Raw genomic sequence first — 16,398 nt, forward strand, 5'->3', positions numbered from 1 at the left:
AGTTCATTTCTTTTTTTTTTTTTTTGTAGAGACAGAGTCTCAATTTATGGCCCTCAGTAGAGTGCCGTGGCCTCACACAGCTCACAGCAACCTCCAGCTCCTGGGCTTAAGCGATTCTCTTGCCTCAGCCTCCCGAGCAGCTGGGACTACAGGCGCCCGCCACAACGCCTGGCTATTTTTTTGTTGCAGTTCGGCCGGGGCTGGGTTTGAACCCGCCACCCTTGGCATATGGGGCCGGCGCCTTACCGACTGAGCCACAGGCGCCGCCCGATTCTCAGTTCATTAAGGTGTTTCCATAACAGTTGATAGACTTCTAAGAACCATGTAACAATTTTATTTTAAAAAGTCAATATTGACACTAAACCAGAAAATGAATTCTGAGTAACTTTAAAATTATGATTTAGAATTTTATATGTTGACTTTTAAAGTTGGAGATTCTTTTAGGGGATCATGTGGGCAAAAAATGTCAAGATGAGTGTCCCAGGCAGTCAGCGCTGGGTGGCAGTGGCTCTTACCACTGTTTCTGGGTCAGTGGCAACATTCTGCAGCCATCTCCTTGAGTTCCCTATTGTTGGTTGCCTGTGCTCATTTGTACTCAGGCACGGAACATTAGAGTTAGAGCGATCTTTTAGCAGTCCCATCTCAATTTTACTAGCTTTGTGACCTTGGTCTTTGAGAACATCTCTAAGATTCATTAATAATGGTTCAACACAACACACAGGATATCACAAAGTTCTACGTTTACTGAATTTCAAATAAACAGTCTGATCAGGGATCTCAACCTTGACTATCTTCCAGAATGGGTCCTACAACATAAATGAATGAAGCTGTTGAGACAATGAGCTAGAGAGAACATGCCCAGGCTCAGATGTTGCTGTTGGGTTCTGAATTATAGAAGAGTAACTGATTCTTTTTCTTTTGGAGACTCTAAAGTCTCACTCTGTCACCGCAGCTAGAGTGCAGTGGCATCACTGCAGCTCACTGCAATCTCAAACTCTTGGGCTTATACAATCTTCCTGCCTCAGCCTCTGAGTAGCTGGGACTATAGGTGCACACCACCATGTCTGGCTAATTTTTTCTTTTTGTAGAGATGGGTGTCTTCCTTGCATTTGCTCAGGCAAGTCTCAAACTCCTGAGCTCAAGCTATCCTCCTGTTCAGCCTCCCAGAGTGCTACGATCACAAGTGTGTGCCACCTCACATGGCCTGTTTATAAATTTGATTTTTAATTTTGAGTAGCTCAATGTGGTGCTTACCTATATCAAGGAAGAAAAACATTTTAAACATTTCTTAATTTTCAAGAGTTTTCACTTTAAGGAGTTTGCCAATGCAAAGGGGAAGAAGTTACTGTGTTTGCTGCAGTTTGGAAAAAGTTGCACTATTAGTTATACTTGGAAAATAAAATTTGCCATGGAAGAAAATAGAGTCACATTTCTACATAATTTTAAAATGAAAGGATGCCTTTGTTAGTGAGCACCCATGTGTAAGATATTGTGCACCGTTAATTCTTTTCTTTCTTTTATTTTTATTTATAATTATTATCATTATTATTTTTCGTAGAGACAGAGTCTCACTTTATGGCCCTGAGTAGAGTGCCGTGGCATCACACAGCTCACAGCAACCTCCAACTCCTGGGCTTAAGCGATTCTCTTGCCTCAGCCTCCCGAGTAGCTGGGACTACAGGCGCCTGCCACAAAGCCTGGCTATTTTTTTGTTGCAGTTGTTGTTTAGCAGGCCCAGGCTGGGTTTGAACCCACCAGCCGCACTGAGCTATGGGTGCTGAACCTGAATTTTAATTTTACATTTAAACATCACATATGATAGGGGCTACTAATATTGGATAGCATAGCTCTTAAGTATCTGGCTTTAGAGGTCTTTTTTTTTTTTTTGAGACAGTCTATGTTGTTTGGTAGACCCAGGCTGGATTCGAACCCACCAGCTCCGGTGTTATGTGGCTGGCACCCTAGCCACTGAGCTACAGTCACCAAGCCTCTTTCTTTCTTTTCTTTTTTAAGAGACAGAGTCTCACTTTGTTGCCCTCTGTAGAATGCAGTGGCATCACAGCCCAAAGCAACCTCAAACTCTTGGGCTTAGGCAATTCTCTTGCTTCAGCCTCGCAAGTAGCTGGGACCACAGGCACCTGCCACAACACCCAGCTATTTTTTGTTGAAGTTTGGCCAGAGCCGGGTTCGAATCTGCCACCCTCTGTATATGGGGCCGGCACCCTATTCACTGAGCCACATGCGCCTCCCCCTCCTTTTTTGGGGGACAGAGTCTCAAACGTGTGGGCAGCGGTGCTACAGCTCACAGCAACCTTAAACTCCTGGGCTCAAGCAGCTGGGACTAAAGGTGCCCGCCACAACGCCAGGCTATTTTTTGGTTGGAGTTACCACTGTTGTTTGGCAGACCCAGGCTGGATTCGAACCCGTTAGGTCCAGTGTTATGTGGCTGGCACCCTAGCCACTGAGCTACATTCACTGGGCCCCTTTCCTTCCTTTCTCTCTCTTTCTTTTTTTTTTTTGTTTTATTTTTTTCTTTCTTTTTTTTAAGAGACGGAGTCTCACTTTGTTGCCCTCACTGTAGAGTGCAGTCACATCACAGCTCACAGCAACCTCAAACTCTTGGGCTTAGGTGATTCTCTTGCCTGAGCCTCCAGAGTAGGTGGGACCACAGGTGCCCGGCTATTTTTGTTTTTGTTGTTTGGCAGGCACGGGCTGGATTTGAACCCGCCAGCTCTGGTGTATGTGGCTGGCGCCCTAGCCGCTGAGCTACAGGCGCTGAGCCTTCATAGGTCCTTCTAAGGCAAAGTCATAATCGTTTAATGTTTTCATTCTTGCAGCTATACTGAAACTCTATTCTAGATTACAGGAACTGAAAAAGACTTTAAGAGATCATTGGGTGATCAAAAAAATCCCCACTTTACAAGATGAAAGATGTAAGTGGGAGGGTGGTGGCTTGTCCACTACACACGATAAATCTGAGCTTTGGGGCAAGGGGGACCAAATTCTCCGAACTTCCGACTTTGTGCTCCAGCCGCACCCGGAGTTCGTGCTGTACTGTCCACACTCAGAGGGGCGCGGCCACCTGGCATCGTGGGATTTAAAAGCAAGAAAACAGGGCGGCGCCCGTAGCTCAGTGGGTAGGGCGCTGGTCACCTACACCGAGGCTTGCAGGTTCGAGCCGGCCTGGGTCTGATAAACAACACTGATAACTGCAATAAAAAAAATAGCCGGGTGTTGTGGTGGGCGCCTGTAGTCCCAGCTACTTGGGAGACTGAGGCAAGAGAATCAATTAAGCCCAAGAGTTTGAAGTTGCTGTGAGCTGTGATGCCACAGCACTCTACCAAGGGCGACATAGTGAGACTGTCTAAAAAAAATAAAAATAAAGTAAAACCAAAAGCAAGTAAACAGTACTGGATTCATTTTACGCATTTTAAAAATTGGTACAGGTTACTTAAAGCTAAATTAGTACTTTTCCGCCATCTAAAAGTCAATGGTTGGTCTAATGCTGCTGTCCTGGGAGCTCCCGGAGAAATGCAGGCTTGCGGTTGTGGTCGCCCTCTTAAGCCTCTCCAAGCTCCTGAATTTATCTTGTTTCGGCGGCTCGGAGTCAAGAAACAAGACGAGTAGCAAGGCGTGTGACAGGTTGTCTAACTACTCGTCTAACTAGCTGAGTAGGTCACACCCCCTCGCCAGCCCAGCTCCCACCGCCACCTGGGCCGGGGACACGCGGGGTGGCCGCCCTTCCGAGCCTACCTGCGCGCGCCGCAACGTCCGCGCCGCCGTCCCCGCCGCTCAGCCCGGCGGCCGCGCGCAGCGCGCTCCCGCAACTCGCCGACAGGTTCTCGGAGGCCTTTCGCGCAAGGGTCCGGATGGGCGTCGACCAGCCTTCGGCTGCAGTCCGCGGCCTACCTGCACTCCGCAGCTCGCCTGGGGTCGGCAGCTGGCTCCGGTCCACGATCTCAAACTCTTCTCCAGCCTCAGGCCCCGAGTCCGGCTCTCGCGCAGGCTCCCGCCCCGCCGGGCAACCGTCTCCGAGGTCGGCCATCTTGGCCGGTCACGTGGCCGGCGGGCGGGGGCCGCGCGGGCGGGCGGGCGCTGGGCGCTCTGGCAGCTTTTCTGTTCCCCCTTCTTCAGCGAGCATCTTGCTTTCTTTGGCTTAAAAACGTTTTTTGAAAAATTGCAAATCATAACATGGCGTATCAATCCCCTGCAGCCGGGAGGGCGTGTTTGCATGGAAATTCTCTAGAACGTTCTTCAGGACCCTTGTGCACCCTCCTGGATTCTTCCTTGTCTGTAACACTACTTTCTCTTTTTAGTTTTCATTTCATATTTTATATTTACTCCCTCGTCATTTGTCTGCAGCACCCTTTATGACAAGCCGTAAGAGGGCGACTAAGGAACTTTGGGACAGGTGAGACAGGAAAGTAGGATTTTTTTTTTGCGGTTTTTGGCCAGGGTGGGTTTGAACCTACCACCTCCGGCATATGGGGCCGCCGCCCTACCCCTTTAAGCCACGGGCGCCGCGATAGCTTGTCAGGAAAGAGTACAAAGCCTGGGAATCAGAAGATCTGGATTCTAGTATTAATTAGTTAAGTGAGATTGATGCAGGACAAGTCAGCTCCATGACCTGCTGCCTTAGCCCTGGAGGTGTTGATGCTCCTGGGGACAGAGGAACCAGCTTGCTGCAAGGGCCAGACACCTTCTGGGGAGATGCTGGCGCTGTGCTGTCACCTCCACCTGGACTTTTTTTTTTTTTTTTTGTAGAGACAGAGTCTCACTCTACCGCCCTTGGGTAGAGTGCCGTGGTGTCACACGGCTCACAGCAACTTCTAACTCTTGGGCTTACGCTATTCTCTTGCCTCAGCCTCGGGAGCAGCTGGGATCCACCTGGACTTTTGACTGGTCAGTTTCATGGATGGGGGCCTTGCTGTCTCCTCCAGGTGCACTTCTGACTGGTGGATTTCCTGTCAGTTTCCAAGGCCTGAGAGTTCATTGGACAGCTGGCTGTAACTGACAGGACTCACACCCTAGCAGAACAACCCCCCTGCCACTATATAAACCCCTGAGCAGCGAGCCCAAAGACAGACCTCCAAGAGGGAGCAGGAGAGCTTGTTCCCCTCCTGGGTTCTCTCTGCCAGGAGGTTTGGTTTTTGTAGTTGTTAAGTTTTGTTTCTGTAAATAAATCCTGACTTAGCACTGATCCTGTGGTCCATGGATTCATTCTTCCCATCGCTGAGACCAAGAACCTGAAATTCTGGTGTCAAGATAACAATAGAACAGACTTCATTATTAAATAAGATTTTGCAGTAAGGACCTTGTTAGCAGATTGCAAAAACAGGGCGAAGTAGTTGCAGGTGTTCTTTCTGTCTTATCTGAGTCCTTGGAATCTGTTGGCCAGAGTGGAGACAGAGCTCCAGAGAGGAGCTCACACCCCTATTGTCCCTTCAGGGCTCTTCAAGGTTGAGAAAATGAATTAGGCCACCAGAGTTTTGATTAAACAAAACAAAAAGAGTAGTTGTAGTTTTTTTCTCTTCAGAAGATCAATTATGTGCTGTGAGTTTGTTTCTCCTACCTCCTGTTTGATAACTTTTCCTCAAAGTCACCTTTCCAGAGGCCAGCAAGGAGTTTCCTTAATGAATAGTCTGTGAGGGCAGCTCTTTGCTGGTGCCTGAGGCCTTTACCTTACCTTTTAAATAAGGATTTCTGGGGATGGGCCTGAGATTTTTATTTTCTTTGACACCTTGGACAGAGTTCCTCACTTGGAAATGAAGGGAATTTGACAAAATACAAAGTCAGATTTCACTAGCATTTGACACTTTACAAAGTGGGGCACACAGACTGCCATCAAACCAGCAGGACTATTTTGTTTCACTCGCAGAGGGTTAAAAAAAATTATTTTTGGTCAAGCTTATAATTCTAGCACTTTCAGAGGCCAAGGCAGGAGGATCACTTGAGGCCAGGAGTTAAATGTGGCTTTTTTTTTTTTAAAAAGATAGGATCTTGGGCATTCCCCGTGGCTCAGTGAGTAGCCCTATATATTGAAGGCCCCATATACCAAGGGTGGCGGGTTCGAACCCGCCCCCGCCAAACTGCCACACAAAAATAGCCAGGCGTTGTGGCAGGCACCTGTACTCCCAGCTACTCTGGAGGCTGAGGCAAGAGAATCACCTAGGCCCAAGATCTAGAGGTTGCTGTGAGCTGTGACGGCATCGCACTTTACTGATGTCGACAAAGTGAGACTCCATCTCTAAGAAAAAAAAGAGAGACAGGATCTTGCTGGAATCAGTGGTGTGTTGTTAACTCACTGCTGCCTTGAATTCCTGGGTAAGCAGAGCAAACAGACCTGATAAAATTAACTCGTTGGTTTCAAAATCAAAAGATTTTTTACAAGAATCTGGATTTTAGCCCTTTGTTGAATCACTGAAAGATTTGGCAGCTCAGTATTTTCCCTGATAGCAACAGTTGTTGGTGTGGTCAATGGGTGCCCTGTTAGAAGCTTTGCTCCTCCCTGGATCTCAGTCTTTGTCCAGCCCTCTTTACTAGTTTCAAAATCTACCTGGTCCCTGAAGGCCAGTTGTTCTCAGTGGGGTGGTGCTACTTCCTAAGGGAGTGTTTTGGTGAGGACGGTATTTGGGTTGCCATAATGGTTGAGGGCAATGCTGTCTGTCTGCTGGGCTGGGGCAGAAAAGGATGAAGATAGTCTACAGTAACAAAGAATTGCCCTGCATCCTTCATGATTTTCCAGGGGTCCTGGATATTTATGCAGGCAAGAAGGTTGTTTATGATGATCGGAGCCTGGGGCTTAATTCCATTTTGCATAAAAATATAAACATTTTTGGATTTTTTTTTTTTTTTTTTTTGTGGAGACAGAATCTCACTTTATGGCCCTGGGTAGAGTGCCGTGGCCTTACACAGCTCACAGCAACCTCCAACTCCTGGGCTTAAGTGATTCTCTTGCTTCAGTCTCCCGAGCAGCTGGGACTACAGGCACCCGCCATAACGCCCGGCTATTTTTTTGGTTGCAATTCAGCCGGGGCGGGTTTGAACCCGCCACCCCCGGCATATGGGGCCAGCACCTTATCGACTGAGCCACAGGCGCCGCCCTGGAAATATTTTTAATACTGTATCAGGCAAGGTTATGATACAGTAGTAAATAACCCCCAAATCTTGGCAGCTTAACATACAAGTTTGTTTCTCATCATGCAACATGTTGGTGTAGACAGAATACTCTGCTCGCCTCATCATAGTTTCTTGAGACCTAGGCTGTTGGAGGCTCCATCACTTGGAGCAGTTTTTCTTTTTCTTTTTTCTTTTTTATTAAATCATAGCTGTGTACATTGATATATTCATGGGGCATCATTCACTAGCTTCACAGACCGTTTACACTTGGAGCAGTTTTTCATCAAGATTAAATGCTCCAGCCCTGTAGTGGCAAACTTCACTTACACATATTTCCATAGTGAAAGCAAGTCACAGCCACATCTAACTTATAGGAAGTTAGGAAGATCAGTCCTACTAACATTTGAGTAAAGGCTCACTAGGAATACCAGTGAGCAAATAATTACAACAAATGTACCCTGCCTGAATTTTCCTGGAATTCAGAAAATTACATTGCCCACAACAATGCTGCTTTTGATATTTGAGTTGCCAGAGCTGGTGGGTTCAAATCCAGCCCCAGCCTGCCAAACAACAATGACAACTACAACCAAAAAGTAGCCTGGCATTGTGGTGGGCACCTGTAGTCCCAGCTACTTGGGAGGCTGAGGCAAGAGAATTGCTTAAGCCAGGAGTTGAAGGTTGCTGTGAGCTGTGATGTCACAGCACTCTATCTAGGGTGACAGCTTGGGGCTCTGTCTCAAAAAACAAAACAAAACAAAACATTTGTGCTATGACAGGCATAGGGATTTTTCTACACAGGTGCAAATATACGGGTGCATTCTTTCTTTTCTTTTTTTTTTTTTTGAGACAGAGTCTCACTATTTTGGCCTTGGTAGAGTGCCATGGCATCACAGCTCACAGCAACCTCAAACTCTTGGGCTTAGGTGATTCTCTTGCCTCAGTCTCCCAAGTAGCTGGGACTACAGGCGCCTGCCACAACACCCGGCTATTTTTTTTGTTGTAGTTGTCGTTGTTTTTTTAAGCAGGCCCAGGCTGGTTCAAACCCCCCAGCCCTGGTGTATGTGGTTGGCTCTCTAACCACCGAGCTACGGGCGCCAAGCCTGGGTGCATTATTTCTTTTAGTGGTAGTTGTGTCTCATTTGCACGTTAGAACACAGGAGTACCCTGTTTTGTTGCACTTCCATTTATTGTGTCTTTTACAAATTGAAGGTTTGTGGCAAACCTCTATCCAGTAAGTTTACTGACACCTGCCAGATGTGGTGGCTCATGTCTGTAATCCCACACTCTGGGATGCCGAGGTGGGCATATAGCCTGAGCTCACAAGTTCAAGACCAGCTCTGAGCTAGATCGAGACCCCATCTCTAAAATTAGCTGGGCATTGTGGCAGGCGCTTGTAGTCCCAGCTGAGGCAAGAGAATCACTTGAGCCCAAGAGTTATAGGTGGCTGTGAGCTATGATGCCCTAGCACTCTACTGGGAGCAACAAAGTGAGACTCTGTCAAAAAAAAAAAAAGTTTACTGACACCAACTTTTCTCTATCAGCATAGGCTTACCTTGTGTCGCTGCATCACATTTTGGTAATTCTCATAATATTTCAAACTTTTTTTTTGTTGTTGCTGTCTGGACATTTATTGACAGGGGACAGTGCTGGTGAGGGTCCTCAGTGTCCACTTGGCCAGCCAGGCACACATGGCCCGGTGCTCAGCCTGTAGCAGGAGGGTCTCTGTGCCTGGGTCCAAGCTGTTGGCCAAATTCCACAGGTCCTGCAGGGCCGCTTTGTGCAGGGACTGCACTGTCACTCCCAGTGGCGGGCTCCACGAGGCCCTGGGGCCCAGCAGCACCAGGCTCAGCAGCAGCAGCAGGAACAGTGGTGGTGGCACATTGGGAACCTGAGTGCTGGTGGAGGGCCATGGCTGAGGAAGTTCGGGCTGCCCTCAGTTCAGGGACCCCACCACCATGGAGGAGCCTGGGTGACTGGGGAAGATGTTCTGTTTGCAGCGCCCCAACTTTAATATTATTATTATATCTGTTATGGTGATTAGTGATCAGTGATCTTTTTCTTTTTTTTTGAGACAGAGTCTCACTCTGCTGCCCAGGCTAGAATGTAGTGGGGTCAGCCCAGCTCACAGCCACCTCAAACTCCTGAATTCAAGTGTTCCTATACCTCAGTCTCAGCCTCCCAGGTAGCTGGTACTACAGGTACCACAACATCCAGCTAACTTTTCTGTTTTTTAGTAGAGAAGGTGTCTTGCTGTCTTGCTCTTGGTCAGGCTGGTCTCAAACTCCTGAGCTGAAGTGATCTCTTGCCTTGGCCTCCCAGAGTACAGATGTGAGCTGCTGTGCCTGCCTGTGATCAGCGATTTTTTTTTTTTTTTTGAGACAGAATCTCACTTTGGTAGAGTGCCCTAGTGTCATAGCTCACAGCAACCTCAAGTTCTTGGGCTCTAGCGATTCTCTTGCCTCAGTCTCCCCAGTAGTTGGGACTACATGCACCCGCCACAAAGCCCAGCTATTTTTAGATGTGGGGTCTCGCTCTTGCTGAGGTTGGTCTCAAATCTGTGAGCTCAGGCAATCCAACCTCCTCAGCCTCCCAGAGTGCTAGGATTACAGGCATGAGCCACCTCACCCGGCCTGATCAGTGATCTTTGACGTTACTAGTATAATTGTTTTGGGGAGCCGTGAGCTGCACCCACATAAAATGGTGAACTTAATAAATTATTAATAAAATATTAATTAATAAAATATTCTGACTGCTCCCTTGACCTGCTATTCCTCATCTGTCTTCCTCTCTCGGGGCCTTTCTCTTCTCTGGGAAACAATAAAAGTGAAATTAGGACAATTAATAACCCTAAATGTTCAAGTGAAAGGAATAGTTGCACATCTCTCTCCTTAAATCAAAAGCCAGCAATGAATAAGTTTAGAGAAGGCGGCATGTGGAAAGTCAAAGAAGGCCGTGCCTCTTGTGCTAAGCTGGTAGCCAAGTTGTGAATGCACAGGAAAAGTTTTTGAAGGGGGCGGTGCCTGTTGCTCAAAAGAGGAGGGTGCCGGCCCCATATACAGGAGGTGGTGGGTTCAAACCCAGCCCCAGCCAAAACTGCAAAGAAAAAAAAAAAGTTTTGAAGGAAATAAAAGTGCTAGTCCAGTGAATACAAGAATGATATTGTTCCCAGTGAAGCAGCTTTATTGCTGAGATGGAGGACGTTTTAGTGGTCTGGATAGAAGATCACACCAGGCACAGCGTTCCCTAAGCCAAAGCTAATCTAAAGCAAGGTCCTGAACATTGAGATAAGACCCTCACTGGCAGGGAGATTAGGACTCACTGAAAGGTCAGATGCTCATTAGCATTTTTAAAGCAATAGTGTGCTTTTAATTTAAAATATGCCCATTATTTTTTTAGACATAATGCTATTGCACACTTAATAAACTTAAGTTTATTATTTAACTTGATGCCCTGGGAAACCCAAAACTGTGTGACTTGCTTTATTATGGTGATGTAGAGCCAAACCTGTGATGTCTCTGATGGATGCCAGTATGAATTATATATTTCTTTTTTTAATGTCACAGCTAGGACGTATTATATACACACTTATTTATTTTATTCTTTTTTTAGAGACAGCGTCTCAATATGTGCCCTGACTGGAGTATAGTGGCTATTCATAGGTGTGATTGCGGCTCACCACAGTCTTAAACTCCGGGGCTCAAGTGATCTCCCCACCTCGGCCTCCAGAGTAGCCGGGATTGTAGGTGTGAAGCACTGTGGCTAGCTATGAACATTATAGTATATTCATTGTTTGGAAATTTTGAAGACTGGTAGGCTTATTATGCATTTTTTTTCAGGATAGTAAACACGGCATTGTAAAATTCATGCTATCAAAAAGGAGGGATGGTCCTAATAAGGTAGGTAATTGAGTGCGCACATAATCACCTGAATTCTCTTAGCAAGAAGCACAGCAATTCTAAGTTCTTTTCTTTTTTTTTTTTCCTAAGTTCTTTTCATTTTTATTTTATAGGAGACCCCTTTGGAGAATACTTGAGGAGAGGGCTTTCGGTGAGGAGGATGTGTCTGATTATTTTAGGTGCAAATAGTAGGATTTAAAAGGCACTCAAATATGTTATTGTCTATAATTTTCCATACACTTGAAATGTTCTATAATAATTAAAACAGCCCTCCCTGGAAATACGTGGTCCTTCTGTCCTCACTGTTTTTTTTTTTATGAATGCCCCTGTGTGTTTCTTCCCCCAGTCTTTTAGGCCTTGGGTTTCACTTGTCTGCTGCCTCATCAGGGTGTGATTCTGCCCTCTGCCCATTGCCCTTCACTCTTACTTTTCGTTTTTATAATTTTTTCTTTTTTCATTGTAGCAGTGTTTAAGGAAAGTTGCATATAAGATTATTTTATTCCTGCATCTTGTCAATTGTTTCTTCCTTGTTCTTGCCCTTTTCCTTTCCTACTTGGCGGGATTTGGCTTTTTGTTCAAGGATCTTTTTGCGGTCTTTGTCCAGTTTAAGCCTAGTCATGACCACCTTGCTGGGGTGAATGCCCACGTGGACAGTTGTGCCATTAGCCTTTTCCCGCTGCACCCACTCAATGTAGATGACACATTTCTTCCTGTAAACCTGGACTGCTTTGCCACTCTGCTGACCTTTATAATGCCCCGGGACAACCTGAACTTCATCATCCTTTCGGATGGGCATGGATCGAACATTGTACTTCTGTCTCAGCTCTTTGGAAAGAGGGGAAGACATAATCTTCCTGCGAACGTGGGAAGGTGCATTGAAATGCCTTTTGCGGTTCTTGCTTCGGTCCGAAGTCACAAAGGGATTGAACTTCATTTTGGCCGCTGCCTCTCCGGCCATGGCTGCAAAAGGGAACAGCGACTCTTACTTTTCTTTGTAATCTTTTTTAGGATTGCACCAATTTTCTTAGACCCTACCTTCTTTTTGTATCCTCAGCGCTCCCCCGCACTACTTGTCACCTAGCCTTTGCCGTCACCTTCCAGGATGCCCTCTTGCACTTTGGAACTTTACTCTGGACGCTGCAGCGCCCTCCTGCTAGCCTCCTTTGCTTTCCCCATCACGGGCGGCTTTGTCTTGTCTAGGGGCTACAGTTGATAATTGCTCATTTTTTACTTGGCATGGGCTAAATATTTAGTTATGGGGCACCTGGGGGGGTGGTTTGGGCGACTTGTCCCAGCCCAAAGGGGTATGCAAAGAGATGGATCTCAAAAAAGCAAAACCAACCAAACAAAAAGTTCCCCCCCAAACCAAGAGATGGATCTCACAGTTTCATTGGCCACATCAGCTGGGCAAGGCCTGGGCTTTCCTGAGTTTACCTTACACGTGTCACTTCCACACTTTGGTTGGTATTTACAATCTAGGAGATTCTCACTATCTGAGCATAGTTGACATCCTGATACCAGGAATAGGCAATTAAAGTGAGATTACTTTTCTGAACTATTCGATACAAAGCACACATTAAGAGGTCTTCTTGCTGAAACTGTTTACCTAAAAACAAGTATTTCAAGGTTCTGTCCAACAGAACCTTCTGAGATGATGGAAATGCTCTTGATCTCTGCCACATGTGCCCACTGAGCACTTGAAATGTTCACATGACTGAGGACTTGAGTCTCTCCTTCAGTTAAATTAATGTGGATTTGTATGCGGCTAGCACCTACTGTATTGGACTGCATAGCCTGAGATCTAAGCCCTAACTTAACAGAAGATGGAGAGAGGAGAAACAGCACCTGTAGTAAGCCCCAGAGGTCTGAGATGGTTCTGATTAGCTCCAAAGTGCCTGCAGGGAAAGAGCTTTTTATTTAAGTGGGAAAATTTGAATGGACTGAATATTAAATGGTATTATGGAATCATTGTAATTTTTTTTTGGCCTGGGCTGGGTTTGAACCCACCCCATCTCTGGCAAACAGAGCCGGTGACCTACTTCTTTGAGCCACAGGCGCCGCCCATGAATGATTGTAATTTTTGAAATGTAATAATGGATTGTGGTTGTTTAGGAAAATGTACTTACTTTTTTTTTTTTTTGTAGAGACAGAGTCTCACTTTATGGCCCTTGATAGAGTGCCGTGGCATCACACAGCTCACAGTAACCTCCAACTCCTGGGCTTAGGTGATTCTCCTGCCTCAGCCTCCCGAGTAGCTGGGACTACAGGCGCCTGCCACAACGCCCAGCTATTTTTTTGTTGCAGTTTGACGGGGACTGGGTTTGAACCCACCACCCTTGGTATATGGGGCCAGCGCCCTGCTCACTGAGCCACAGGCGCCGCCCCAACACTTACTTTTTTTTTTTGAGACAGAGCCTCAAGCTGTCACCCTGGGTAGAGTGCTGTGACATCACAGGTCACAGCAACCTCCAACTCCTAGGCTCAAGCAATTCTCTTGCCTCAGCCTCCCAAGTAGCTGGGACTACAGGCACCGGCCACAATGCCTGGCTATTTTTTTTTTTTTTGTTTCCAGCCGGGCCCGGGCTGGATTCGACTTTTTTGTTGTTTGGTGGGCCCGGGCTGGATTCGAACCCGCCAGCTCAGGTGTATGTGGCTGGCGCCTTAGCAGCTTGAGCCACAGGCGCCGAGCCTTTACTTTTTTCTTTTTAAATGCCCTTACTTTTTTAGACCTGCATTAGAGTATTACGTGGAAACATGTCATGATGTCTGGAATTACACTGAAAATAACTCCAAAAAATAAAATAGGTGATACAGATACCACAAGTGGTTGACAATTTTTTTCTTTTTTAGAGACAAGGGTCTCACTTTGTCACCCTCGGTAGAGTGCAGTCGTGTCACAGCTCACAGCAACCTCCAGCTCTTGGGCTTACGTGATTCTCTTGCCTCAGCCTCCCGAGCAGCTGGGACTATAGGCGCCTGTCACAACGCCCGGCTATCTTTTTGTTGCAGTTTGGCCAGGGCTGGGTTTGAACCCGCCACCCTCGGTATATGGGGCTGGTGCCCTACCCATTGAGCCACAGGTACTGCCCTGACAATTTTTAAATTTAGGTATTGAGTATAAGAGAGTTTTGTACATTCTCTCTACTTCTTTGAATGTCTCTGAATGTCTGATTTTTTTTTTTTTTTTTTTTTGGTAGAGACAGAGTCTCACTTTATGGCCCTCGGTAGAGTGCCGTGGCGTCACACGGCTCACAGCAACCTCTAACTCCTGGGCTTAAGCGATTCTCTTGCCTCAGCCTCCCGAGTAGCTGGGACTACAGGCGCCCGCCACAACGCCCGGCTATTTTTTGGTTGCAGTTTGGCCGGGGCTGGGTTTGAACCTGCCACCATCAGCATATGGGGCCGGCGCCCTACTCACTGAGCCACAGGCACTGCCCGAACGTATGATTTTCGTAGTAAAAAGATGTATGGCTTTTTCTGTAGGAGACACCGGGTGGAGAGGAGCGTGGCCTTCTTTCCCCATCATGGCTTGTGCTCGTCCACTGATAACAGTGTACTCTGAAAAGGGGGAGTCATCTGGCAAAAATGTCACTTCGTCTGCTGTCTTCAAGGTGCCCATTTGACTAGTACTGTGAATTTTGTTCACACCAACTTGCGTAAAAACAACAGACAGCCATGTGCTGTCAGTGAATTAGCGGGTCACCAGACCAGTGCTGAGTCCTGGGGGACTGGCAGAGCTGTGGCTAGGATTCCCAGAGTTCGAGGTGGTGGGACTTACCATTCTGGCCAGGGTGCTTTTGGAAATATGTGTTGTGGAGGCCGCATGTTTGCCAATGAAAACCTGGTGTAAAAACCGTAAAGTGAACGCAACCCCAAAGCGATATGCCATCTGCTCTGCCCTGGCCGCCTCAGCTTTGGTCATGTCTAAAGGTCATCGAATTGAGGAAGTTCCTGAACTTCTGTTGGTGGTTAAGATAAAGTTGAAGGCTATAAGAAGACCAAGGAGGCTTTTTTGCTTCTTAGGAAACTTAAGGCCTGGAATGATATCAAAAAGGTCCCTGCCTCTCAGTGACTGAGGGCTGGCAAGGGCAAAATGAGAAACTGTCATCGTATCCAGTGCAGGGGACCCTGTATCATCTATAAGGAGGACAATGGTATCATCAAGGCTTTCAGGAACATCCCTGGAATTACTCTGCTTAATGTAAGCAAGCTGAACATTTTGGAACTTGCTCCCGGTGGACATGTGGGACGTTTCTGCATTTGGACTGGAAGTGCTTTCCGGAAGTTAGATGAATTGTATGGCACTTGACATAAAGCTGCTTCCCTTAAGAGTAACTACAGCCTTCCCATGCACAAGATGATGAACACAGACCTTAGCCGAATCTCGAAAAGCCCAGAGATCCAAAGAGCTCTCCGTGCACCAGGCAAAAAGATTCATCGCAGAGTCCTGAAGAAGAATCCACTGAAAAACCTGAGAATCATGTTAAAGCTAAACCCATATGCAAAGACCAGGCGTCAGAATACCATTCTTCGCCAGGCAGGAATCACAAACTTCGGGTGGATAAGGCAGCCACAGAACTACAGGCCACGTCAGCTGAGAAGGGGGTTGCAGGCAGGAAGCCTGTTGGTGTTAAAAAGCAGAAAAAGCCTCTGGTAGGAAAAAAGGCTGCCTCTACCAAGAAACCAGCAGCCGAAAAGAAGCCGGCAGAAAAGAAACCTACCACAGAGGAAAAGAAGCCTCCTGCATAAACTCTTTAATGTTTATTCCATACACATCAAATCATTTTGGACAGTTTATTTTGAATAAAGACCTGGTCAAAGAGTCAGTGAGAAATTAAAAAAAAAAAAATATATATATATATATGAAGAAGTGAATTCATATGAAACAGGAACCAGCGTTTCATAAGCAGTGAAAAGCCTCTACAAAAGGCTTGATTGAGACTTTATTTTGGGTAATAAAAACAAACATTATGAAAACAAGTTTATTTTGTCTTTTAACAAAATTTAGAATGTGCTTGTAACCATGTGCTAGTTTTAAGAATGACTCAGGAATGAATGAGTGTTGATTTTGTTGGGATTATTTTTCTGGAAAATTACGTACGTGACTGGAAATAGAGCATCATTCATTTTACATCTGACTCATGGGTAAGCCAGAAAGAGGATCTAAAAATATTTTGAGTGGCTCTTTTCTTCTCAAAAGTCTATTTAATCCATTAATAGCCAAATTACTTTCTTTTTTTGGTGTCTCTATTTTCATTTTTATGTGAATCTTTTTGGATGTAGCTAGCTAGCCAAAAGAAGTGAATGAAATAATGGTCCCATTCACCAAGTTATTCATCCTTCTGGATATTTTTGTGTGATGTCTCACAGAAATAACCTTTAT

The 16,398-nt window shown here is 46.1% G+C and overlaps 2 protein-coding genes and 1 pseudogene across 3 annotated transcripts in view; 1 reads left to right on the top strand and 2 right to left on the bottom strand.

The window, feature by feature from the left end:
• Positions 1-4,295, bottom strand: part of RUFY1 (RUN and FYVE domain containing 1) — a 63,438-nt gene extending 59,143 nt beyond the window's left edge. The window contains exon 1 of the mRNA XM_053567272.1: positions 3,754-4,295. Within this exon, the coding sequence (XP_053423247.1) occupies positions 3,754-4,045 (292 nt within the window). The 5' untranslated portion in view covers positions 4,046-4,295. The remainder of the gene's footprint in view (positions 1-3,753) is intronic.
• A 7,216-nt stretch (positions 4,296-11,511) lies between these two features.
• Positions 11,512-11,988, bottom strand: LOC128569161 (60S ribosomal protein L26-like). Its single transcript, XM_053567281.1, has one exon. The coding sequence runs from the start codon at positions 11,971-11,973 to the stop codon at positions 11,512-11,514; it is 462 nt and encodes a 153-aa protein (XP_053423256.1). The 5' UTR covers positions 11,974-11,988.
• A 2,549-nt stretch (positions 11,989-14,537) lies between these two features.
• On the top strand, positions 14,538-15,849 carry LOC128569162 (60S ribosomal protein L4-like; annotated as a pseudogene). The gene has a single exon (XR_008375279.1). The product of XR_008375279.1 is annotated as a 60S ribosomal protein L4-like (transcript).
• Positions 15,850-16,398: the final 549 nt, after the last annotated feature.

This window comes from Nycticebus coucang, chromosome 17 (assembly GCF_027406575.1).
Source record: "Nycticebus coucang isolate mNycCou1 chromosome 17, mNycCou1.pri, whole genome shotgun sequence".
Lineage (NCBI taxonomy): Eukaryota > Metazoa > Chordata > Mammalia > Primates > Lorisidae > Nycticebus > Nycticebus coucang.

Excerpts from the sequence above, each read along its gene's own strand:
- LOC128569161 (XM_053567281.1), bottom strand. The coding sequence starts at position 11,973 with ATGGCCGGAGAGGCAGCGGCCAAAATGAAGTTCAATCCCTTTGTGACT.